Raw genomic sequence first — 27,146 nt, forward strand, 5'->3', positions numbered from 1 at the left:
GACAAGGCTCTTGATTTACCGCTCAATGGATTGCTGTGTTTTTAAGGTCCTCCACTGGGATGTTCACACATTTTCCCACTCTTCGTCCATCAAAACAAGATTACTTTCTCTTTCTCATTTGAATATAATATTTATTGGAGTAGTTGTCCAGATTAGCAAAACATTCATATGATTTAGATATTATTCCCCTTGAAAGTTTTGATTTATAAACCATGATCAAAATTTCAGTCAGAGGGTTATAATGGTCATTACTTACATTTCTTAATATGGGAACTCCTTATTTGTAAGTAGCTAAAAAAGTCCTGTTAGTCCAAGTCAAAGGATTATTTCAACATATGAAAGGTGTTCATGTGATTCTCTTTTACATCTGGTGAAAAACCTTTGGACATTTTGTCCTCCAGACCTTGAGTCTCAGGTCAGTTCTATTTGGTACAAAACCTTTGGTCATAAAACTTTACCAGTTTAAGATTGTAACATCTGTGTTTAGTTTGTATGTTCTGAGCAGCTCCTTCCATGTTGTAAGAACAAATTGGACCCAGGGATTCTTAACCTCCTCCAAATGACTCAAGCGCCTGTCATCTGTCAGTAAGACCTGTACAGGAACCCACGGCACCACATGACTCTCAGTATAAGACCTGTACAGGAACCCCCAGCACCACATGACTCTCAGTATAAGACCTGTACAGGAACCCCCGGCACCACATGACTCTCAGTATAAGACCTGTACAGGAACCCCCGGCACCACATGACTCTCAGTATAAGACCTGTACAGGAACCCCCGGCACCACATGACTCTCAGTATAAGACCTGTACAGGAACTTCAGGCACCACATGACTCTCAGTATAAGACCTGTACAGGAACCTCAGGCACCACATGACTCTCAGTATAAGACCTGTACAGGAACCTCAGGCACCACATGACTCTCAGTATAAGACCTGTACAGGAACCCCCGGCACCACATGACTCTCAGTATAAGGCCTGTACAAGAACCCCCGGCACCACATGACTCTCAGTATAAGACCTGTACAGGAACCCCCGGCACCACATGACTCTCAGTATAAGACCTGTACAGGAACCTCAGGCACCACATGACTCTCAGTATAAGACCATTGAGCTTCATATTCTGGATCACACCAGCAACATTTTGATTTGAGCTGAAATAAAGTAATTTTTCAAACAAGGCAAACCCCAGCCTCATTTTTGTTTCAATAATTGTAGAGTTTTAAACCAGATTCAGGGTTTCCTGCTGTAGGATATGCAGATGTCCTCCCCCTGTTGCCATGGTGACAGGAATGCGGGCTAAAGGTGTCATCAGCTCCTGTGGAGTTTTACACCCCTCAAAAGAAAGAGGACGTGATAGCGACAACAGAGACGCTCTGAACTTTGAAAATAACTTTTCATCAAATGACTCCTTTTGGATTACAGAGAGTAACAATCTCTCCAAGACAAACGCTAAAACGCTAAACAGACTATGCGGTTTTAGTGATTTTAGTAGACAATCATCAGATTGCAAAAATGTGTCCACCAGATGACTTTACATGTACATATTGTGTTATCGTGTTTTACATGTCATTTTAACTGTTTCATAAATTGGTTTGTGGACAATTTTAACTTTTTGTGGAACTCTTGTGGCTAAAGCCAGATCTCGTCTCCTTATCAGCTCTGACCCCAGCGTGCATGCTGATTGGCTGAAGCCACGGCACCAAAACCCCCGCGGGGAGAGACAAAGGAAAGAGCAGGGAGTTACAGACCCAGTTCCATCGAAGCTCGACCCTCCATTCAGGGTCCCACCAGCCTAGGTCCATGACACCGGGCCTTGGGAGCAGGCCTCGGGCCTAACTAGCGTGAGCGATGCTACGGGACAAAGACTTTTCCAAGAGAAGCTAATGTTCCCTCCCGGAACTAAGATTCCCTCCCGGAACTAAGAAATCTGTGCCCGTTTTTAAAAATGTTATTGATACTGCATCATGCATAATCAAGCAAGGACCTTTTGCAACTTTTCAAGTCCACAGCTTTTAGACCAGCCACATCGGGGGAGCAGCACGACGGCCTTTTCATTCGGGAACGCCTCAGAGCCAAGGAGAACGCCTCAGAGCCAAGGAGAACGCCTCAGAGCCAAGGAGAACGCAGATCGCAGAACCTGATCCAGTCTTTCTTTGGCCAGACAACGTCAGAGCCGAGCTCTAGAGCAGCCCTGCTCTGGCCAGTGTGTGGACTGAGCTGCAGCATGACCCCTTGAGTGAAGCCTGAAGGCGACACGAACGACACGCAGGCTCTTGGACCCCACGCAGGCTCTTGGACCCCACGCAGGCCCTTGGACCCCATGCAGGCCCTTGGACCCCAAGCAGGCCCTTGGACCCCACCAGGCCCGTCTCCTCAGGATCACAGCTTCTGGTTCCGTTCGTATGAATGCACTTCACAGGCTGAATTTCATCTTAGAATTAACTCTAACACACACATAGATAGATCTAGAACCATCATGTCTAGCGTTTACATCTGTTATCGACTCATTTGCATATTCCTAATTCATCTTTATCTTCATTTCCAGAAAAGGGGTCAATGTCACAGTTACGTTCTCAAACCTTTAGATCAACGAGCAAATTCATTTCTATTTAATTAATTAATTTAGATAAGAATGGGGCACCGGCCGATTATCCGGCCGGTGCCCCATTCTTCTCTTAAAAATATGATTCAGACTTACCCACACTTATACAGTGTGTCATGTTTGAATTCTTGAACAATTCTTTAATCAATATCAACCTTGAATGCCCCCCCTCCTTCACAAGTGGGTGGACATTCAGAACCTTACAGTACTTGTACTAGTATGTTACCCTACAATTGTCTAATTCATTCCATATTTTTATTTCCTGATTTTCCCATTTAGAGACATTGTCCTTGTATTGTGTGGGTTGGTGAAGGAGTATAGTGGAATAAGGGCGGTAGTAGCTCAGTGGTAGAGTCCTCGTCTTCTGATCCAAAGGTCGCCGGTTCGACTCCCTGCTTGGTCAGAGCGATCAGATCCACTGGCCCGCAGGTTGGCGGTGTGATCGCAGCTTCCTCATGTGAATACTGCCGTTGTAACCCAAGTTGGGTTAAGTGCCCCCAGTGTCTGCCTACATCTTGCGTGTGAATGTGTGTGTGGTTGGTTCCTTGATGCTTTGAGTGCCTTGAAGGTAGAAAAGTGCTATATAAAAATGTGACCATTTACCATAAGTTCACAAAATTAAACATTATACAAGCATTACGTTTCATTTCTATGAAAGAGAGAGTATTTGTTGGAGAGTTTGGCATGGGCCAGGTAATTGTTTTTAAGGCTTTCTTTAGTATTACCTGAAGTTGTGCAGTGTAAGTAGGATGTGTGTTGTTCCATATCACATTGCAGTAATTCAGAGTTGATACCGTTACACTTTTCTACACGACTGCTCTCTATGTGGATGTACAGACCTGCTTGAGCCTGGACCAGTCTGTGAGCTCCTGTCCCACCATGATGTCCCTCAGCTCCTCTGGGCTGAACAGCTTCACCATGTCACGGTCCGTGGTCCTGAAGAAGCCCCGTCTGAACTCCTCAAACTGGCTCTGCACGGAGCTGCTGAAGACATGCTCCACAAAGGCATCCACAAACTCCTGCCTGTCAAGAACACAAGACAGTTCTTATCAATTATTATTCACTACGTAATAGGTATATAGGTAAACTACTATAGTAGCCACCGGATTGTACGCAATTTTAGAATGAAAACACTTTTATCTAAATCTGAATATCAAAGAAAAAGAGTCTAGGAGTTGTTCTTATCAGTTCAATATGTTTTATGTCGGAAGCCATTTACCACTATGGCAAATATTTATGTATGTAGATGTCTTCAGCTGTAACAACAGGGAAAGCTAAATTCTGTTGAACAGGGAAGAACACATATTATTTAATATTTGTATTTGGTATTGCCCTTAAAACCTGCTCTTACTTTGGCCTCTCGTGTTAGAACTTCAAATAATCTGAAAACCACACATAACATCAGGCATTCCTTCATCTGAAGTTAGCGTTAGCACTCCATCTATGGGCAGCAGAGGGAATTATCATGGGAAAAACAAAAGCTAGCTTACCTCTACCTGCTAATGTTGTACACAGTTGTAAATAAGGGAAGTCACCTTAATTACAACTGTGTACAGTTGAGTCAGAAATGCTCATACTGAGTCTGTGATGATGTGTGGACTTAAAAACGGCACAGGAGACTTCCGGGTTATGGCGGTGCTTTAAGCCGACGCACCCACACCTCTGCTGCAAAACTTGACTTTAAAATCATAGTTTGACCAACCTAATCCCAAAGAAGAACAAGGGATGCGTAAACAAGGAAGGGACAAGTCTGCTAACCCCCTTCAGGACCAAAACAAACAAAGGTGACGGTCCACGGCCCCATTGGAAAACAGCCCGCATTTGGGGGGGGCAAGATGGGGCAAAGGAATGTTTACTCCAGGGAGGGGTGTAGCACCCCAGGGGAGTTTAGGTAAACATTACCCATGCCTTATCTCTAAGGAAGAAAGACAGTTGTAAAAACAAGTGATGTGACGTTAACCAATGAGTATGTGACCCGTCTATTCCATAATTTGTAATAAAACCAACCTGCAAGAGAAAAAACGTTGTGAGACCAAGGAGGGCCATCGCGCTGCTTACAACAGTGTGATGGCCCGGCCCGACGGTTTCTCCCTTGCAAGCTGCACAAAAAGTCTAACGTTTCTGTATCGTTTCATATTCTAAGTTGAATTGTGTTTTCTGTGTGTTAAGGAATAGCATTGGTTTATGTCTAATTTCTTGACAGCTAACGAAGCTAACAAGGCTAACATGGCGGTGGAGGTGGAGAACTGTAGTCCCTCCACGCCGGAGAAATGAGGTCCCGCTGGCCCAGATAAAGATTCTCATGACTTCTTTGCATCAGAAGGGGGAGAGAATATAAATAATCAATTATTGCCCAAGATGTCCGAAACAAGACGCAAAATGCAGCGTGGTATGGAGTCTTTTAGAGCCAAGGTGATAGCTTGTAGTGAGAAGTGATCTCTACCTAAATTTGAAAAGTCTTTTTATGAGGTTCGGAGGGAGAGAACCTTGTAAACAGGAATAATTCAAGAAGCCTGAATTAAGCAGAATTACTTGGTTAAAAGCTGAAAGAAGTGCATAATGTGTCCTTTGAAAGGAAGAGAGTCTGTCCTGTCACACTAGGATGGTGCAGGTGGGGCTGGATAGGAAATAGCAGAAAGCATTTGGAAAATAATAACAACAAACAGAAACAACCAAGGAGCCAGGCAGACTTCATACTTGTTCCGAGCGGTCACAGGGCGGTCAGGGTTGTGAGGATCCAGAGCCACTTCCATCTGGTCCCAGTATATCTGCAACACAACAACATGAATATAATGACCTAACCTGACCCTAACTGTGCATTGTAAATAAACATGATTAAGGCAACTAGACACGATGATTGTATGTCCTCCTCATTTCTAGGTTTTGTAAACGACCATCCATCCATCTTCTTCTGCTTATCTGGGGCCGTGTCGTGGGGGCAGCAGTCTAAGCAGGTAACTCCCAGTCTTCCCCCTCCCTAGACACTTCCTCCACCTCCTCCTGGGGATCCCGAGGCGTTCCCAGGCCAGCCGAGAGACATAGTCCCTCCAGCGTAATTGCTGGCAATGGTCATACAGGGACCGGACAGCCCTGAGTAAAGGTCCCCGGACCCCCAAAAGGACACCAAGAGGGACACGTTCGTAAGTCCTCTCAAGATCCACAAAGTACATGTGGACTGGTTGGGCAAACTTCCATGAACACTCAAGCACCCGATGGACTGGCAGACCGGGGCACTGTCCCAAACCGCCATGTTATGTTGACATGTCAGCCAAGACAGTCCTACAACATCCGGAGAATTTAGGTACTCAGGGCAGATCTCATCCCCCCCTTTGGAGCCCTATCACCGAGGACTTTTCCAACAACCTCAGTTACCCCAGAATTTCTTTGGGGCCGACCGATAGTTCTCCTCTATGGCCTCCCTGAACTCCACACAGCCCTGGGTTTTTGCCTCTACGACAGCACAAGCTACGGTACGCCTGGCACGCCAATATACTTGCCGCCGCGACAGGCACCTGAGACCTTGTGAGCACAGCTCCGAGCAGCCGCATAGAAAATGGAGGTCGTGAACACGGTCCACTCGGACTCAATGTCCCCCGTCTCCCCCGGGATCTGGGAGAAGCTCTCCCGGAGGTGTAAGTTGAATACCCTACTGACAGAGGGCTCCGCAAGATGTTCCCAACAGACCCTCACAATGCACTTTGATCTGCCAATTCTGTCCTTGGCAGACCAAGGACAAGGACCTCCACCTCCAGCGGGTCGAACTCACCACCAGGTGGTGATCGGTTGACAACTCTGCCCCTCTCAGCACCCGAGTGTCCAAGACACCGGGCCGGAGGTCAGATGACACAACAACACCCTTGTGCTTGAACATAGTATTCGTTATGGACAATCCGTGACAGCACAGAAGTCAAGCAGAATAGGGGTGTTGATCAATATGTTGTGGATAAAATTTCCACGCAAAAGTGAAAAAAAACCTAACATGCAAGAGTGAGTCCTAAACCCTGGTCTCCTGCGTGAAGAGTGAACATATATCCTATTGAGCTAAACTACCTGTTAGAACTGCTGAATCGAGCAAATAGTCTCACGTCACAAAAATTAGCGCTCTAATTTACAAAAATTCTGCCTGCATTTCTAAATCATGTCTAATCATTAGAAACGTGAACAGAGCCTGAGCTTCAACCAACGACTTGTCTCTAAAAGATCCAATCCAACTTTATTTGTACAGCACATTTTACCAACACAAAGTCTCCAAACTGCTGCACAGAGTACAAAACAAGCAAAAGCAAAATTTGTTAAAACAATAAAGAATAAAAATAAATTACTAAACATAACTAAAAAAGATGACTGAAAAGGAACGGGAGAAGATGGTCAATGCTTCCTGCAGTACTGCTCAGTTGCCTGTACAGGCCACCTAAAGACAGTGACTTCCAGCCAGCTTCAGCAGCAGAAGTGAGAGGAAAACAGGCTTATTTGGAAATATTTCAGACCAATTTAAAAATAGTGGTGACACACTGTAATTTTAGATTGTATTGGTCAATCACAGCTCTCTTTGATTTCCCTGACTGATTCCTGCGTGTTTGAGTAATCCTGTATTGTCCTACCCCCCATCCCTGCCCACACCCCTGCACTTAGTTGTGGTTATTTGAAAAAATAAGACTATGTGACACAAGTAGATTTCTTAATATCATTCTAAAATATATCAGAGCAAGTAAATGCCTGCTGCTTGTTAAAGTGACATCTCCCTATGATGAGGCGGGGCTTATCAGCTGTGCAGTCTTGAACTGGAATTCGATGGACTTGTTTCTATTACTAATGCGTTTTAGATCAATATTGCAGTTTACAGTGAAAAAAATATAAAATGAGTATCTGCTAATGTTATAGTTCAAAGCTAAGTACCTGAAATAAGCACAATAGATCCACTTTAATCATACTCCACTGTCACCTCAGTCTTTTTATGTCAGGTTCACAAGCATTAAAAACCCTACCTTGAAATCCATGTCCAGACTCTGTATCACATCATCACTGTACTCCTCCAGCAGGCACCTCAGGCTCCTGGGAACACATTCAAAAGTCATTCTTCTGTTCAGAGTTTAGTTCTGTAAAAGGCTTAAAGGTGGATGCACATACTGTCCCGTGCAGGAGCTGAGCTGGCACAGGTCGTCCAGAGAGGGCGCCACCCCCAGTATCTTCTTAAACAATGCAAGGGGAAAGGGCAGGAACACCATGTGGAGGTGGAACACAGCCAGGCCGCATAGGACTCCAAACAGGAAGTAGTGCTCCAGAGGGGGTGTGGCCTGCGGGCAGAGGAGGGGTTATTGGCTCTGGAGTTTCATTCACTAAAGGTAGCGTCTGCTGCTCTCTCGAGGGGAAAATGCTTGGTTTCAACTACCTCCTGTTACTTCATGAACATGTTCAGTAACATGTTTACTGAACATCAGATCAGGTCTTCACAGATTAAGATCTCAGGACATTCTTATTTTAAAGTTGCACAAAGTCAACACAGAATAGGGAAATCATGTTAAAGATTACATGTGTTATTGTATTTAACTGTTTGAATGTTTTATTAATGGTTTAGTTGACATTTTATCTAGATATTCTGTAATTGTTTTATGTGTATTTCTGAACACAGTGTACCCATGAAAGAGAGAGCGTCTCTCATTGAGGTATTCTCATGTATAAATAAATGATAAATCCAAATGAATAAAACAAAGAGTTGTGTAAGTTGTGACTCACTCTGGAGGAGAACCAGGCCAGTGTGGCAGAGTCGTTGAACATGAACATCCCAGACTCGGCTGAGACCAGCTCATGGAACACCAGGTGGAAGAAGTCCTTTTGGTTGAGGTTAATGTGGTCATTTTCAACCACTTCATTTAAATACACCTAAACAGAAATCCAGTCACTCTATGCAAGATGTAAGGATATGTTTTAGAGAACAATATTGTGATCACGCTAATTACTTCACTTTACAGTAATGCAGCAATGCTACTTTTTCTTTAAAATGTGATATGGAGTTAATAAACTTAAGTTCCTTCCTTTTTTGTGTATTGCTGCAATAAGACAATACATTTTAGAAAATAATGTTACCATCTGTTACTATGCCACTTCGGAGTGATGTAATGCACTGTATTTACCAGCAGAGGTCTTCTGAGGTCCCTGTGGTTAGCCAGAGACAGTTGTTTGAAGGTGTCTTCCACGATGCGCTCTCGTCTCAGTCTGAGAGTGAAGCGCTGAAGGAGCAGGATGTCTTTATCCAGCCACCACCACTCACTCATCACGCCCAGCAAAGAGTTTTTAATCTGCACATATAACATTACCAGGAGGACGAATTATACTTAAATAAATAACTTTGTATTTAGAACTATATCATTTGATGTCATTAATATTTATTAAAACACTGACCATGAGGTAATAGTTGTTCAGCTTTAATGCCTTGTGCCTCGTTTGAAGGTCCATTAAAAAAGGAAAGCTGTTGAGAATAGGCACTTCACCCAGCTCAGACTGAAAAGGAAATAATAAAGTGTTTTTATCCAAATGACATCGTAGATCATCTATGTAGTACTTACCCTGTACGATGGCTCTGACTTCCACAGAATCATACTGACCAACATGTCCAAAGGAACTGTCGTGGTAAATGCACTGTCTGGAATTCTGTTTGGGTCTAGAGTCTTGTTCCTCTACAAAATGAAAATGTTGGAATAAGAACACCAGCAAAACTGCATCTCTGTGAACATGACGGATACGGACATTGTACATGAGTTGGACAACTTGCAGCAGACGTTTGGAAGCGCTGATTGAAGACGCATACGGCGCCGCATTCTTCCACACAGACACATGACGCACTCTGACCTCAGCCGCCAGAGCAGACCACCACTCCCCTGGAAGCACATTATGATCAGTGATATGATACATTCATAAAAACCTCTGGAATATAGTACCAAACATACACATTTAGATGGTGCACTTGACCATCTTGCTTGTCTGTGAATAATCTCTGGGGCAGTGCACACAACACGTCACATGTAAACCGTGATTGTAGAAACATTCCCCTTTTTTAATAACAATGATAATAATAATAACAACAACTATGTATTTATAACACAGTTTTCATTTCATAATGAACATAAACAAAGTGCTACAAAAGACATGCAATACAAATAAAATAATAATTAATTTTACCAAAACTAAACAGCTGGCCCCTGTCCAGGGTGAACCCGCCAAAGGCACAAAGTCATGTTTCTGACTTTTACTCTCATTATATGTCATATTTTAGTTCTCCTGTGTCTGTTCATTGCCGGTCACATGTTCTTCTCCTTCTTCCGGGAGTGGTTCTGCTGATGCTGACCTGGAAATCCTGATGCTCTTCATCTGCCTGGAGCACATGTGTCAGATTCAAGGCCACGTCCGGCCCACGAGGGGATTATCTTTGGCCCGCATGACAAAATCTATTTACTATTAGAGCTGGCCCGCCGGTATATCGCACGCAACACCATAATACTACAAATCCCACAATGCACTGCGCGTGCCTCGTTCAGCCCGCAAACGGGCCCCACTTGTTTGTTGGCATCGCTTGTGACAACTATCGTGCCCAAAAATGGCTAAACGAAAAGTGGACTTTGAAAACAGGGGTATTCAAGACAGGTGAGAAGCAGAATACATGTTCGCGGGTGTGAAGGGCAAAGCTGTGTGTCTTTTGTGCGGAAACAATGCAGCTGTAATGAAAGAATACAACACAAGAAGACACCATGAAACGAAGCACCACGACAAATACAAACACCTGGACATGACACAAAGGCTTCAGAAGATAGAAGAGCTAAAAAGATGTCTGGTTTCACAGCAGGCTATGTTCACTAAAGCCAAATCACAAAGCGAGGCTGCTGTTAAAGCCAGTTTCCTTGTGGCAGTAGAGGTTGCAAAATCAGCCCGGCCCTTCACTGAGGGGGAATTTATCAAGAACTGCATGCTTAAAGTTTGCGACGCCGTTTGCCCAGAAAAAAGGCAATTGTTTTTAAATGTGAGCCTGAGCCGAAACACCGTCGCAGACCGCGTGCGTCAGCTTGCGGACAATATCCAACAGCAGCTTGTGAAAAAGGGAAAGGATTTCATTGCATATTCCCTTGCCGTGGATGAGAGAACTGACACGTCTGATATTGCCCAGCTCTCTGTTTTCATGCGTGGAGTGGATTCGAGCCTGTGCGTAACAGAAGAGTTGTTGGGATTACAGTCAATGCATGGCACGACTACGGGGAAAGATCTATTTGAAGAGGTGACTACATGTGTTGATAAAATGGGACTGACGTGGAATAAACTTGTGGGACTGACAACAGATGGAGCACCTGCGATGTGCGGGAAGAAAGTGGATTGGTGGGGAGGATCAGAGGAAAGATGCAGGAGGAAAACGTCACAGGTGAGCTGACCGTTTATCATTGTATCATACACCAAGAATCCTTGTGGTGAGCGCCATTACACGAGCGGTTAACTTTATCAGAGCCAGAGGTTTAAACCACCGCCAGTTCAAATCTTTTCTGGAGGAGTTCAATTCACAATATGGTGCGATAGCTAAGCCAGGGAAAGGTACTGGAACGATTTTTCGAGTTGCGTGAGGAAATCTGTGAGTTCATGGAGAGCAAAGGGAAAGACACAACAGAGCTCCGAAGTAAAAAATGTCTGTGTGAAGTGGCGTTTTTGTGTGACATCACAAGCCACCTGAATGCGCTCAACCTGCATCTTCAGGGACACGGCCGTGTCATCACTGACATGTACACTACAGTCAGGGCTTTCAGAACCAAGCTGCGCTTGTGGGAGTCGCAGATGTTGCAGGTTAACTTGAGCCATTTTCCGCATTGCCAAATAATGCAAGAGCAGGCCATTTTTCCCACTGCACAGTTTGCTGACTTGGTGTTGACTTTACACGGCGATTTGCTGATTTTGAAGCTCAAAAAAGCAGGTTTGACGTGAAAAGTGTACCATCAAACCTCCAAATTGAGCAGATTGACCTCCAATCTAGTGACACACTGAGGGCAAAATATGAGTCTGTGGGCGCTGCAGAGTTTTCACGTTTCTTCCCCGACACAATGCCAAATTTGCGCTTCCAGGCTGCTCAAACGCTCTCTATGTTTGGCAGCACATACTTGTGTGAATAACTGTTCTCTTTGATGAAGCTAAACAAAAAATCACACAGGAGTCGTCTTACCGATGAACATCTTCACTCAATCTTGAGGATTTCCTCAGATCAGAGTCTGACCCCAGACATTGATGAACTTGTATCCAAGATGAGACACAAAGTATCTGGCTCTGACAAGTGAACATCATAGAACAGTAAACAGTGCTTTGACACCTTTTCAGTTGGTAATGCAGTTTAATTTTATTTACATATTTACCCTTGCTGCTACAGGACATTTTATTTTTCTTTGAAGTATATTACATTTGCTTGTTGCGTGCCTGAAGAAAATGTTTTCATTTGAAATTACTCAAGCAAATGCTCTGAGACTTTAATTTATGATTTATTTATCGTTTAAATTGTATTTATTTCATAATTAATGTTTTATACAGGGAGTATATAAGCACCAGGTTCAATATAAGCAAAAAGGTTGTGTTAACAAGTTTTCAATAAACGTTGAACCCGTTCGGCCCTTGACTTGTAGCAATTTTTTTAAATTGTATTTGAATTTGACACCTGTGATGGAAAAATGTCATGTCATTAGGTTGTTGCGATGCTAAGTAATAAGTTACACAAGATGTTTGATTATTTCAAGAGCTTTGATTGTTTCAACATGGTCAGCTTAGTGCTTTGGTCAGTGCTTTGGTCAGTTGACACTTGCATAGGTGAAGGACAGAGAGCCCTGCCATAAACTGTTAATGTATGTGAAGGATTAGGAAAGGTGCCTTTCTGGACATCCTTGAGTGAGCAGCCTGATAACCCACACCCAGGGATGAAACAATGGCCTCTAACAATAATTACATTGTGACATCATGTTCTGACTGTTGTGCCTTTTTAAGCTGGAGTTCGTGACATTCATTGAGTCAGACAAGGGAGGGAGAGACGACTCTATCAGGGAAAGCATTTGGCTTGTGCACGGCTGAAATAAAGACCCACATTTGAACATGACAACTTGGTTCTATTCTGCCTTATTTCTCTGGCACCGTGTACTGTATAGTATATTTTCCGCAACAATTTGGCGTCACGAACAGGATTCTTCGACCGGTGCTTCGTCTTCGTGGGCCGTGACGCGGTGTTTGGCCACCTGAAACAACACGTTTCCAGCTTCATTCCTCATCAGTTCAGAGAAATTAGGACCGTCATGCGCCTGGGAAGAGGACGCCAGCGCAAGGTCCCGAAAAGAGAATACGTTGTGATGAGCTGTCTTGTTCTAATTGTGTAGACTAGGTTGTGTTTTTTTATATTACAAAAAAAATAAAAAATAAGGGGAAACTTGACATTTTAAACACTAAAAGACGGAGCTGAGACTATTTTGAAGTAGTACCATGCACCTTAATTTTTTTGCAAAAAACAGAACCTTCAATTTATTCAAATTAAAAGGTCTTTCTTTACAAATTTTACAATTACAATTGAATGTATAAATAATTCTGCTTGACACAATACCCCATTGTGCCAGTGTCTAAGCACATAGGTTAGCAGAGTCAGATAATATAATAGGAACAGGGATACATACACTGGTTAGATTGTCAGTCGGCACTGAGGCCACTGTAAAGGTCCAGAAAGAGCCTGGCGCACTAATCAAGGGCAAAAAAAAATTGAATTGAAGTTTTAAAGACAAGAAGCTTTGGTCTAGTTTTGTCAAGGACAATTATGGAGGCGTCGACGAGAACGTCGTTAAAAAAAGCACCACCGCGCATACAAGGTGGAGGCGTCGACAAGAGAGTTGTCATAAAAGAAACATACGCTCTGCTTAGACGTGGGCAGAGGTGAACGTCGGGGACGGTCCAAATGTGGGAAGGAATCAATCGAAGAGTGATGTGCCAATCCCGGAGACACTTGTTATGAAGGCCATGTCAAGTAAATATGGGAGAGAATTTCTGGAATATTTGCATATTCCAGATATAATATGTGGTCCAAAAATGTTTGATTTCCTTCCGGAGGATCACTAAGTGTGAATCGAATTGCTATACTAAAAGCAAAATTGGGGGAAACTTAAGAGGAGGTATTTAAAATCTAAAAAGTATCACCTGAGGTTGTGAGAGACATGGAGAGGCATGAGAAAGTGATCAAATTGTGGGACACTGATGCTGAAACGTTAAATTTGAAATGTGAGAGAAACGTGAAACATGTGAGAGGGAGAGTTTGTGTATGGTTCCTGCCAGTGTGTGTGAGAAACAGAGAGTGACTGTGTGCAAAAGAAAGAATGAGAGACCTCCCGCTTACTCAAACATTGTGCTCAACACACGCACGGGGACGCAGATACCCAGTGTGCACGCACATGCACCCGCACCCGCACCCGCACAACACCAAGCAAACAGACACCTTTAAATGAACAATTTACTGTGTTAGTGCCTCCTCTCCACACAGACCTAACCTGCCTTTCTGTGGCGCGGCTGCACACAGACCTTGACCTTGTGCCCGGACAGTCAGTTCAACATGCCACAACTCGAGATGGACGACATGGTTGAAGTTGTAACCCACACCAGACCACCGTCCACCACCCGTGACACAACCAGAACCAGCAGTGGTGACACGAACCCTGCGAAACGCAGCACTGCCTGAACTGCTGCTCACGTGTCCCAAGTGACGGGACCGGACAGGCAGATGTACATGTACAGGCTATGGTCAACGAAGATGTCATGCCTATGGCAAAATCCCTGCCTCACCCAGCAACAGATGGGTAAGAATTCAGGAAAGACTTTGAGTTTTGCAAGGCAACAACCTTCGTGCAGCCTGTCTTTTAGGTCAACATGTATTGCTGCGGAATGGACAAAGAGGTGGGTGCTATATGTGTTTTTGGCCAAATCGGACATTTTGCTTGAGAATGCCCATATCAGAACATGCAACCAGGGTTTCCACACCCTTGTGGGGCCCATCACGAGGCCTACCCAGTGCCACAACAGCAACAGGCCTATCCGGGGCAATAGCAGCACCACACCTACCCAAAACACGGACCGCGGCATGGAGGTTTTGGTTCAAACTGACTGGACAGGGCGAAGGCAGAAACAATGGATGAAACAACATACACAAAATCACCTCTGCAGGGGGGTAATATACATCTCACACTACTCAAACATGCTATCTCTCATCTTGAGGCTAGAGCTGCTAAAACTACTGAAATGTATTTGAGAATATCTCAAGGATATTCTAAATTTCAACTAAATGTTCTGGTGAACTCAAGAGCTACACGTTTTATAGTCAAATTTACTGCAAAAGCCCAAGCTGAGTGGTCATTATACATATTCACAATCTGCATCTGGTGAGACATTACAGGAACTCTACACCTCTCCTTTAACATGCTCTGATAACAGTGGTTAATCATTCAAACATTTCTCTATTCTCACTCGTGCCCTGTTAACCTTCTTATTTGTCTCATCTCCACCCCAGATGGAGTAAAGGTGACTACATTCGAAGAATTAAATGGAGATTCAAATTTATAATGGAGCTTATAGATTCCAAATCTGATTTTCAAAGGAAATTGACCCATAACTCCTCGATTGAATTGATTTCTTTAGCTCAGGAAAAAGTAAAGCAAACTGATGATACTGTGTTTTCAGAGGTGCAGGAGAGCTGCAAAACATTCCTTATTTGTCCACAGAAAGAGAACACAAAAATGATCGGCAATGGTGTTAAAGTTGTGAGGGCTTACTGCCTACAGACTACATTTATTTGGAAAAATCAGTTCTCTGCTGTACCCATGTCACTCTGAAAAGAAAAGATTTTGGGATGTTAAAAAAAAACAAAAAACTTAAACCTCCAACTATTTCTCGGCCTGCAGAACTAATTCTGTTTGAAAGTACTGTCACCTGTACAGGCTCCTGCTGCTCCGATACTTCTCCCACATTCTGCCACTGCCTCTGACCAATGGAACAATGGAAAGTATCGAATATACTTTCAAATTATTTTAAATGTTCATTGTGTGCATTTTGTCCTGAGATTTTTTCAGAAAGACTCTTAACGTGCTATTGTGGTCAGAGAGGAAGTGGCAGAGGGTGGAGATGAGGAGGTCAAGAAGGCAGAAGAAGGAGGACATCGTGAAGGTTTCCCCTAACGTAAAAGATACTGATGAAAAATGAATTAGGCTAACTAAACCCAGCTGGTTTAAATCTTATTATCGAGAGCTCTGTAGAACAAATATCAAGAGTTTCTGTTTTGATTGACAACAACAAAATATTGAAAGATTTGTATTAAACTTGCTGCAACAACAGATAAGATTAATTCAGATTTTTAAATATGGTCAGTATTTTGGGGAATGTGATAACGGACAGCACACTTCCTGTCCCCAACATAGTCACAAAAGATGTGTTTATACGGGGCAATTTTTGTGTGCGCACAGAACAAAGCTACATTTGAATTTTTGTTTTTTGTTTTATTTTTGGACTTGACAAAATTATCTTTTTGGACTTAACGTGTCACTTGGGCGTTACAAAAATAAATTGAATTGAATTGAACTAACACTATATGTTGTGTGTGAATGTGAATGAATGAAATTGTCTTCTCTATGTCTATGGACTCGTTTATATATGTTTTCTGAATTGTCAAATAACATTGGGACATGTTTTATCATAATTTTAAATGTTCAGGTTTCAACAGATAATTTACAGTTACAAGTGGACTGGAGATTGGATCCAGAGTTGATCTTTGTGTATGTGTTTTCTTTATCTTCACAGGATAAAGAATTACAACACAAAGGGAACTAAGACGATATGGATACAAAAATCAAACTACAAAGGAGAACGTATACTTGATGTCAAAAGAACCAAGAGCGAAGCCAAGAAAAGAAAAGAGAAAAAAGGAATTTGATGTGATGTGATTTTTCTTGTACAACGCTCTCTTCTGCTTTATCTCAACAGGTTGTTCCAGATTAAAACAGCATTTAAATACATTGATACAACTCACTTGAGTCCTTGAATTTAATATGGACTACAAACAAACAAATAAACAAACGATCCAGAAGATCCAGAGAGCTGCCTTTTCTCTCCCACAGACCAGACCGACCATGAAACGAAGAGGGGGGAAGCACTTTTTCTTTCTGTGCAGGCAAAAGCAGATCCACCAACGGCAGCTGAGGTGCAAACATTGGAGATCAAAGAGCTGGTTGGGGCAAATACCAGGTTCTCCTCATCACCGACACCGCAGTGGAGGAACCTGATTCACGCGCCACACCGTCTTGCCCGTGGAGCCCGACGACGACATCCACCCGTGGGTCAGATACCAGAGCTGACAGCAGACTGCAGTGAAAGTCCCTACAAGTCCCTACACTTCAACTTTGACATCGAGGGACCATTGAATTGCAACAATCTCAAACGTGTGAGAGAAGATCGTAAAGCTTGAGCCACACTAGAGCCCACTGATCCGATGCTCTGCTCCGAGCACGTGGCACTCCTCTAAAACCCAGCGCAGATAAAAGCGTTTGATACTCACATCTACATGAACACTGTCTTCATGGCTCCAAAGTTATACCAGATTCCTCTTCAAGAGAGTTCTCAGGAGCCTAAGAGCACGAGATGGTGTCTCATCGAGAGAAGATCTGTAGAATTCTGGTTTACTCTCTATTGCTGACATTTTTGCTTGATGGTATGATTAATGATAAAACGAGGTTTTATAATGATCATAAGAGGGGTATTGTGATGGAAAAATGTCATGTCATTAGGTTGTTGCGATTTTTGATTATTTCAAGAGCTTTGATTGTTTCAATGTGGTCAGCTTAGTAACCTTTGTCATGTGCTTTGGTCAGTTGACACTTGCCTAGGTGGAGGACAGAGAGCCCTGCCATAAACTGTTAACGTATGTGAAGGATTAGAAGGTGCCTTTGTGAGGGGTCTGTTAACCCACACCCAGGGATGAAACAATGGCCTCTAACAATAATTACATTGGGACATCATGTTCTGACTGTTGTGCCTTTTTAAGCTGGAGTTTGTGAGATTCATTGAGTCAGACCAGGGAGGGAGAGACGACTCTATCAGGGAAAGCATTTGGCTTGTGCACGGCTGAAATAAAGACCCACATTTGAACATGACAACTTGGTTCTATTCTGCCTTATTTCTCTGGCACCGTGTACTGTATAGTATATTTTCCGCAACACACCCCTGGCCTGGAGGAACACTCTCTGCTCTAGATGAACAGCTCTTCATCTGCCTGGAGGAACACTCTCTGCTCTAGATGAACAGCTCTTCATCTGCCTGGAGGAACTGTCTCTAGATGAACCTCTCTCTCCTCCTGATGGTTCTGCCTGTCTGTGGGAGGACGATTTCTCCTTCACTGTGGTTCTTCCAGAGGGTTTGTAGTTTGGGTTCTGTAGTTGGGGTCTAAGGACAGGGGGCTCTGGGACAGTATCCATTTGCTAATTTCTTATGAACATTGTTTGATCTGTTTTTTACTAATTTAATTGAAATTGAATTCCCTTCTGTGGCTACTGACCTAAACTGTTTTTGACTGATGAGGCTAGTAGGTGATACATTTGTTTTTAAAGCCATTGCTGCTTCCATACATGCTTACCTAATCCCTAACTTAACCCTTCGTAACATTGAGTGAGCGGTCAGAGCAGACCGACCCTCTGGACCTGACACTCTAGTATTAAACATCATGCTATGTGCTAATGACGTTTACTTCAGCTCAGGTTTTCTACATGTTCTTACATCTGCTGAGAGTCCAACCTCTCTATGAGCGCTGGAGAAAGCCAAAGGAACCTTGGGTCACAGCCCACCACCCTTTGGCAGCATTAGCGTGATATGGGGATGAGAGAGAGGGAGGACATGTGTGGTCAGTTAGGTCAATGATTTACCTGTGATCAGGTAAATCATACCTGTGATCATACCTGTGATCATTTTTACACAATGCATGTTTAAAAATGTCTGAATCTAAAGCCAAACCTATGAATCAACACATTGTTCAAAACCTAATTTCAACCACACAATGATGTAAGTACCTAAAACTCGGATGCTCTCCTCGGGCAGTCTGAGTATAGCTGTAGCCAGAGCCTCCACCAGCACGTTCTCCCTGTGTGTCCTTGGGAGTTGGTGGAGCACATGCAGGAGCTCCGTGAGCAGCAGGTAGATCCTCAGACACTCCACTCCCACTGGGCAGGGGCTCAGAGACAGGACCAGGCGCTCACACACTCTCTCCACCTGGACACAAAACAATATTAGACAGGTGTGTAGAGGTCAAGACGTCCTCCTGGTGAAACAAGGGATGTTCTGGGATATCTCCTCCAGATATGGACCAGAGCATCACTGAGCTCCACCTGCAGCACATGCATGATGTTCCAAATATCACCTATTGCAGTGGTTAAAAAAAATAAAAAGATTTTTTTTTTTAAATAAATAAATAAAAAATAAATTGATTTGATTTTTGATTTGGTTCTCATCCTATACAATATAATATACAATGTACTTTATTGTCCACTTGGGGAAATTTGTGGTGGACTCGTGCTGTGTCTTCAGTAAAAACCCTGCGATACAATCACAGTCACAGTCAAACGCACGTGAAAAGGCTTCAGTCTAGAGGCTGCTTTAGGAGCCGTATAGATGTAGGCAAAAGAGTTTTGAAAGCAACCGAGTCTGCACAAGGGGACCCTATAGCGCCTCCCTGAGGGCAAACGGTCATACTCTGAGCAGGAATATTGACATTTTATGCAGTAATCTTAAGGCTTAAAATGCAGTGGTAAATGTATCTACATTTGATTTGTTGGTCTACCAAACTATTGCTTCTATGCCTATGTCCTGAAAATAAAATAAAACTGTAAAAATTAGGCTATTTAATCACTTTGTGTAGCCTGTTTTGTGTTTGTTGTCATGACTGAAAAAGAGAACCACTGGAGGAACCCAGGAGGAACCCAGGAGGAACCCAGGAGGAACACGCCACAGTAGTCTCCTCTCCTAAGGAGGTCTGTGCATCCACAGAACTGCTCATGCTGAATGATGTTACAGGCAAAGTAATGTTCTTTAGACCCTCACACGTCTGCCACATGTGCCAAACCATGTATGTAAGCCTTGTTTTCATGTTTTGTTGCACCTACAGTTCACCCCATAAACGTCACTGCATGTTTTGTAATGTGACTAATTCATATTTACTGTCTTTCTGTTCCCAGACCACACACACACTCTACACATACATTGTTGCCAATTAAATGAAATTCTCAATTTATTCCAGTCTCCTGTGATTCTCTAACCGGAATCAATGGCCCATACTGTCCGCTCCAATCAGCGTTAATTCCCCTTGGTTAATGTGGACTAACCCTTCGAGCCGGATTGGAGCCACGCTTAAGCAGTATGGACCACTCAACGCCCATGGAAGAGGAACTTACCAGGCCCCGGAAAAAAAACTCGTCTACCCACACTCAGGGAGACACACAGCTTACTCCATAGGTCGTTACCCATAAGATGGAATCTCTCCCATGCAAGCTGCAATACTGGAAGAGAATGCTAAACAACTTGAACTTGTTAACCTTCCGAGACAGATGGAAGAAGATGTACGGGCAGAGCGTGAACTTCAGCAAATACAGTGTAGGGGAATGAAGTTGTGCATTCCTCAGACACATCTATTCTGCTGTTTTTCCAATCCAGAGAACCTCTCTCTCTCTCTCTCTGCAGAGACAACGGGGGTTTTCACTACAGGGGGACTTTTGGGTGCAAGTTAACAGACATTCCTCCCTCATGAACAATGTGATACAGGGATACTGCCATTGGTGAAAGTTTATGAAAAATGTGATAATGTCATGAATGTTGTCTGTATTTGCACCATACACTGCTCTCTAACCTTGTATTACACTAAATTCTATTATGTTTTTCGGCGGTAAGTCGAGTACGCCCACCAAAGGTGAAAGAAGATGTAAAATGTATCTACCTCAAGAATTAATGTGCACGAACTGCTAAAAGCGTATTAACGTGTGATGTTAAAACAGGGTTTTACTTTGCCAAAATAAGCGTTGAACGGAAGCAGCCCGCAGTTGCGCCCGCCCCTTCCTCTTTAAGCCCCGCCCCGGCGCGTAGAACGAGCACAAGAGGAAGCCCTTCAAGCTAAAGAAGTCTTGAGCAAACGCCTCGACCAAAGTCGCAGACTACAGCAGCTACAGACTGATGTTGAACTAGCCAAACTGGTCACGTCAATGCTCAGCGCTAATAGCAACTCCTCAAGCCCCCATCAGCCACAACCAGCAGCTACAGCGTCACCTGCGCAAGTAAGACTTATTGCCTCATTTGCACACCTTAGCTCTGAAGCTCCTCATCTAAACCCAAGCCCAGACATTGTCCAGCCCTGTCATTCTCCAGTTCCAGTCCAGCACCTACCCGTAGTGGCACCAATGAACAACAATGATGTTGCGGCTGTCCCACCAGTCAATGCACTGCAACATTTTACAATTCACCAGGTGTTGTCGTTCCAGCAGCAAAGTACTTTAAGTCAAGTAACAGAGTTAAACTCTGCATCGCACCCCACTCTCGTCAGCACCAACGCAGTGCAGCCAACACCGCCAATAGCATATCGCAGATGGGAGCAGCCTCCGGCCACATCCTTTCCCATCCAGGCTCCCTTACCAGCAACGGCCCCCTATCCTGGTCTACAACCACAACCCGGAGCAGAAATGCTAATTGCCTCTGTCTTTGGCATCCCCAAGCCCATGCTGCCTGTGTGAGAGCGGTGTTGAGAGTGACTTTGCCCTCCTGAAGATTGCACTGGACAGTCTGCTCAGTAACCATAGCCATCTCAGTGAGCAATAAAAATACCAAGTGTTGCAAGCCAGCTTAAGCTGCCAAGTGCTCTTCAACTCGCAAAGGCATACATGCATCACTCAAGCCTGCATACCGCTGCACTAAGCGCACTACAAGTATGAACGGTCGCCGCCAAGGAAAGAGATGGGGCATTTTATTCAAAAGTATGACAACATGGTGCCTTCACTTAGATCTCCTCGAAGGCTTGGACTCCGACACTTTCCTGCTCTGCCACCGCCGCTTTGTTGCACGTCGAGGTAAGCCCTTCGAGATACTCTGCAACAATGGTACAAACTTCACTGGTGGCTGTCGGGAACTTCAAGAGGCCTTTCAAGAACCTTCAACTCCAAAAACAACTTGCAGAGCAGAAAATCAAGTTCCGGTTCAATCCTCCAGCTGCTCCCCACTTCGGAGGGAGAGGGAGGTCAAGTTGACAAAGGCTTCCTTTGTCGAGAGTCATTCTAAAGGAGCAAGTTGTTCCTGAGCCGGTCCTGTGCACCCTACTCACCTCTTTCATCACAATGGGCTTATTTAGAAGTTTGGAGAAGGATGTGTGAGCAGAAGACAGGTCCAGTCCACTGTGCTTTGACGAGGTCTCAAAATGCCTTCTGTTAAAACACAAAAATGTCATGTGCTACAGTATGTCCAGGATGTGGAGATGTGAAAGGAGAAAGTGTGTTACCTGTGGTCCAAGAAGCTCAGATTCAAACGTGAGACAGAAGAAAAGGCTCGAGCAATTTCCCTGCTTAGATAAAGCACTATCTTCAGGTCATTCTATAGATGCACGACAGCACTTAAACCACACACTCCACTTACCGTTTGGTCTTCTTCCATGGCTGTGCATCCGAGGTCCAGTTGGTGAGCAGATCAGTGAGAGGAGGATGTTGTAAGACACCTGAAGTACTCCCAGACTGCTCCTGGTCACACAAATAAACTCATTAGTGTCCAGTTTGAGTCAGGTCCAGCACTGTGTGTCAGACCTGGTGAGAGGCGTATGAGCAGTGTCCTCCTGCAAAGACCTGCCTGATGCCTCCACCCTCTGCGCTCTCTGCAATCACAGGAGTCTGTTATCTGTCCATCCAGATGTACAGAGACATTAAGACAGACGCACAGAGGACACATGTGTTTACCGTGTCCTGGCAGCTGCACCAGCAGAGGCACAGCAGCACTGTCCTGTTCCCTCGTTCCTCTGCAAGCTCGGTCCTGGGCTCCACATGAGTATACGTGTGAGTCTGTGAGCACCAGCGTGTGAAACCTGCACAAAACACAGACACATGCTGACACACAAGTCTGACAGAGTTAACCACACGCACTCTGAGGTCAGAGGTCAGAGGTCCAGCTCCAGGTCCAGGTCCAGGTCCAGGTCCAGGTCCAGCTCCAGCTCTTGATGCCTAAAAGACTTAAAGCTGCTCCACTGCACAAGTTGTGTGGTGTTTTTCATTTATTTTATTGCTTTTATTTATCTATTTATGCATGGATATTTTATAGTTTTGTTGTCACTTGTTTCTGAGCAACACTTTGGAAACGGTTTATTATTCAAACTGTGCTGTATCAATAAATCAATAAAGTGAATGTACCTCCCACAGGCCACTGCCATCACCTTTGACCCCCACAGTTCTGCCACAAGTCGAGGCCTCAGCTCGTCCCTGAAGCTGTTGTGTCCAAGCTGCCCGTGCTGCCCCGACCCAAACGTGTACACGACCCCATCCTGAACACACACACACACGTAATGTACACACAAACACACACACACACACACACGTAATGTACACACAAACACACACACACACACACACACACACACGTAATGTACACACAAACACACACACACACACACACACACACGTAATGTACACACAAACACACACACACAGACACACAGACACACAGACACACACACACACACACACGCACAGTCTGGCTCTGATCGTACCTTGGTCAGAACAGCAGTGTGTTCCTCTCCACAGCAGATGTGACTTGCTTTCTTCATGTGGAGCTGCTGGAGCAGCTCTGGAGTGTGTCTGTCTACAGAAGAACAGAAGAACAGTTTGATCAGGCTCATGTGGACGTGTCTCCGAGTCTCCGTGTGGTACCTGTGGTGTCCCCCAGGCCCAGCTGCCCACAGGAGTTGCATCCCCAGCTCCACACTCCTCCAGACACCGTCAGGCAGAAGCTCTGCTCTCCTCCTGCAGCCAGCAGCACCACCGGAAGGTCTGATGTACTCTTCACATGCTGGGGACTGGTGGTCCCAGGGCCACACTTACCCACACCCAGCTGGCCCCTGGAGTCCACACCCCAGCTGAACACCTCGCCATCTGAACAGAATGTTGTTGTTTTTTCAGGTCAAATTGTGATAAATTTGAGTAACAAATTAGTCATCTGTTGATGACATCACATGAAAGCGAATAATAGGTTTTAAATCACTTTTTATTTTTATTTTGCCAGGTTTCTAGGGTCCCAAATCACTTCAGACCTTTGTGACTATTTGTCCAGGAGATGGATGTGACTCTTCAAAAGACTGAACACCCAAAAAGCCTCTGGCCCGGATGGTGTATCCCCCTCACCCTTGAAACAATGTCTCCTGGACCTGAGCGTCTCCAGGACCGTCTCCAGGACCTGAGCGTCTCCAGGACCTGTGCGTCTCCAGGACCTGAGCGTCTCCTGGACCTGTGCGTCTCCAGGACCTGAGCCTCTCGTGCGTCTCCAGGACCTGTCCGTCTCCAGGACCTGTCCGTCTCCAGGACCTGAGTGTCTCCAGGACCTGAGTGTCTCCAGGACCTGAGCGTCTCCAGGACCTGAGCGTCTCCAGGACCTGAGCGTCTCCAGGACCTGAGCGTCTCGTGCGTCTCCAGGACCTGAGCATCTCGTGCGTCTCCAGGACCTGTCCATCTCCAGGACCTGTGCGTCTCCAGGACCTGTGCGTCTCCAGGACCGGACCGTCTCCAGGACCTGTCCATCTCCAGGACCTGTGCGTCTCCAGGACCGGACCGTCTCCAGGACCTGTGCATCTCCTGGACCTGTCCGTCTCCAGGACCTGAGTGTCTCCAGGACCTGAGCGTCTCCAGGACCTGAGCGTCTCCAGGACCTGAGCATCTCGTGCGTCTCCAGGACCTGTCCATCTCCAGGACCTGTGCGTCTCCAGGACCTGTGCGTCTCCAGGACCGGACCGTCTCCAGGACCTGTGCATCTCCTGGACATGAGCGTCTCCAGGACCTGAGCGTCTCCAGGACCTGTGCGTCTCCAGGACATGAGCGTCTCCAGGACCTGTGCGTCTCCAGGACCTGTCCGTCTCCAGGACCTGAGCGTCTCCAGGACCTGAGCGTCTCCAGGACCTGAGCGTCTCCAGGACCTGAGCGTCTCGTGCGTCTCCAGGACCTGAGCGTCTCGTGCGTCTCCAGGACCTGAGCGTCTCGTGCGTCTCCAGGACCTGTCCATCTCCAGGACCTGAGCGTCTCCAGGACCTGAGCGTCTCCAGGACCTGAGCGTCTCCAGGACCTGAGCGTCTCCAGGACCTGTGCGTCTCCAGGACCTGTGCGTCTCCAGGACATGAGCGTCTCCAGGACATGAGCGTCTCCAGGACCTGAGCGTCTCCAGGACCTGAGCGTCTCCAGGACCTGAGCGTCTCGTGCGTCTCCAGGACCTGAGCGTCTCGTGCGTCTCCAGGACCTGAGCGTCTCGTGCGTCTCCAGGACCTGTCCATCTCCAGGACCTGAGCGTCTCCAGGACCTGAGCGTCTCCAGGACCTGTGCGTCTCCAGGACCTGTGCGTCTCCAGGACATGAGCGTCTCCAGGACCTGAGCGTCTCCTGGACCTGTGCGTCTCCAGGACATGAGCGTCTCCAGGACCTGAGCGTCTCGTGCGTCTCCAGGACCTGAGCATCTCGTGCGTCTCCAGGACCTGTCCATCTCCAGGACCTGTGCGTCTCCAGGACCTGTGCGTCTCCAGGACCGGACCGTCTCCAGGACCTGTGCATCTCCTGGACCTGTCCGTCTCCAGGACCTGAGTGTCTCCAGGACCTGAGCGTCTCCAGGACCTGAGCGTCTCCAGGACCTGAGCATCTCGTGCGTCTCCAGGACCTGTCCATCTCCAGGACCTGTGCGTCTCCAGGACCTGTGCGTCTCCAGGACCGGACCGTCTCCAGGACCTGTGCATCTCCTGGACATGAGCGTCTCCAGGACCTGAGCGTCTCCAGGACCTGTGCGTCTCCAGGACATGAGCGTCTCCAGGACCTGTGCGTCTCCAGGACCTGTCCGTCTCCAGGACCTGAGCGTCTCCAGGACCTGAGCGTCTCCAGGACCTGAGCGTCTCCAGGACCTGAGCGTCTCGTGCGTCTCCAGGACCTGAGCGTCTCGTGCGTCTCCAGGACCTGAGCGTCTCGTGCGTCTCCAGGACCTGTCCATCTCCAGGACCTGAGCGTCTCCAGGACCTGAGCGTCTCCAGGACCTGAGCGTCTCCAGGACCTGTGCGTCTCCAGGACCTGTGCGTCTCCAGGACATGAGCGTCTCCAGGACATGAGCGTCTCCAGGACCTGAGCGTCTCCAGGACCTGAGCGTCTCCAGGACCTGAGCGTCTCGTGCGTCTCCAGGACCTGAGCGTCTCGTGCGTCTCCAGGACCTGAGCGTCTCGTGCGTCTCCAGGACCTGTCCATCTCCAGGACCTGAGCGTCTCCAGGACCTGAGCGTCTCCAGGACCTGTGCGTCTCCAGGACCTGTGCGTCTCCAGGACATGAGCGTCTCCAGGACATGAGCGTCTCCTGGACCTGTGCGTCTCCAGGACATGAGCGTCTCCTGGACCTGAGCGTCTCCTGGACCTGAGCGACTCCAGGACCTGAGCGTCTCCAGGACCTGTGCGTCTCCAGGACATGAGCGTCTCCTGGACCTGTGCGTCTCCAGGACCTGTGCGTCTCCAGGACCTGAGCGTATCCAGGACCTGAGCGTCTCCAGGACCTGTGCGTCTCCAGGACCTGAGCGTCTCCAGGACCTAAGCGTATCCAGGACCTGAGCGTCTCCAGGACCTGAGCGTCTCCAGGACCTGTGCGTCTCCAGGACCTGAGCGTCTCCAGGACCTCAAGTTTGGATCACAGCTGACCACTCCCCTCAGGCAGGGGCCCCTCCCCTCTATCTATACTACATCTTTTTGCACTGTAGTATTGTATAAACAAATGCTAGTTTTGCATTCTTGTTCTGTCCATAATGTGAATTTATTTTAGATACGGCCAAAGTCATTTTTAGGCATTTTCTTTCATACCTTTACCATTTATTTATATTTGTCTTTTGTGCGGCACCACATCGCTAAATCTAATTCCTATAGTGGCCATGTTCTAGTCTCTGACAATAGCAATAAAACGTTTTCTGATTCTGATTCAAACCTTTGGTCAGAGCGAGCGAATGGTGAGTTCCACATGAGATCTGAGAAACTGACACGCCACGAAAAGCTCCAAACGCACTGAAAACAAAAAACAATGTCATGATCACGAGTTCAGCCCACAGCAGCTTTAAGAGAGGACAGGAGGACCAGACTGACCTGAGCGGGACCAGACTGACCTGAGCCGGACTAGACTGACCTGAGCGGGACCAGACTGACCTGAGCCGGACTAGACTGACCTGAGCGGGACCAGACTGACCTGAGCCGGACTAGACTGACCTGAGCGGGAACAGACTGACCTGAGCCGGACTA

At 46.1% G+C, this 27,146-nt stretch overlaps 1 protein-coding gene across 1 annotated transcript in view; it reads right to left on the reverse strand.

The window, feature by feature from the left end:
* The window catches only part of LOC140381358 (E3 ISG15--protein ligase HERC5-like), a 29,800-nt gene that overhangs the window by 1,219 nt on the left and 1,435 nt on the right, over nt 1-27,146 (reverse strand). The window contains exons 3-21 of the mRNA XM_072465405.1: nt 26,839-26,915; nt 23,564-23,785; nt 23,404-23,495; nt 23,048-23,178; nt 22,601-22,725; nt 22,451-22,518; nt 22,287-22,387; nt 22,153-22,212; nt 21,979-22,078; nt 18,692-18,890; nt 9,351-9,481; nt 9,170-9,280; nt 9,006-9,104; nt 8,738-8,902; nt 8,340-8,486; nt 7,734-7,900; nt 7,592-7,658; nt 5,304-5,374; nt 3,446-3,629 (exon numbers count right to left, since the gene is read on the reverse strand). Of these exons, the coding sequence (XP_072321506.1) occupies nt 3,446-3,629; nt 5,304-5,374; nt 7,592-7,658; nt 7,734-7,900; nt 8,340-8,486; nt 8,738-8,902; nt 9,006-9,104; nt 9,170-9,280; nt 9,351-9,481; nt 18,692-18,890; nt 21,979-22,078; nt 22,153-22,212; nt 22,287-22,387; nt 22,451-22,518; nt 22,601-22,725; nt 23,048-23,178; nt 23,404-23,495; nt 23,564-23,785; nt 26,839-26,915 (2,317 nt within the window). The remainder of the gene's footprint in view (nt 1-3,445; nt 3,630-5,303; nt 5,375-7,591; nt 7,659-7,733; nt 7,901-8,339; nt 8,487-8,737; nt 8,903-9,005; nt 9,105-9,169; nt 9,281-9,350; nt 9,482-18,691; nt 18,891-21,978; nt 22,079-22,152; nt 22,213-22,286; nt 22,388-22,450; nt 22,519-22,600; nt 22,726-23,047; nt 23,179-23,403; nt 23,496-23,563; nt 23,786-26,838; nt 26,916-27,146) is intronic.

The sequence above is a fragment of the Eucyclogobius newberryi genome, unplaced genomic scaffold (genome assembly GCF_026437365.1).
Source record: "Eucyclogobius newberryi isolate DKJ021-1_F unplaced genomic scaffold, fEucNew1.0.hap1 SCAF_5, whole genome shotgun sequence".
Lineage (NCBI taxonomy): Eukaryota > Metazoa > Chordata > Actinopteri > Gobiiformes > Gobiidae > Eucyclogobius > Eucyclogobius newberryi.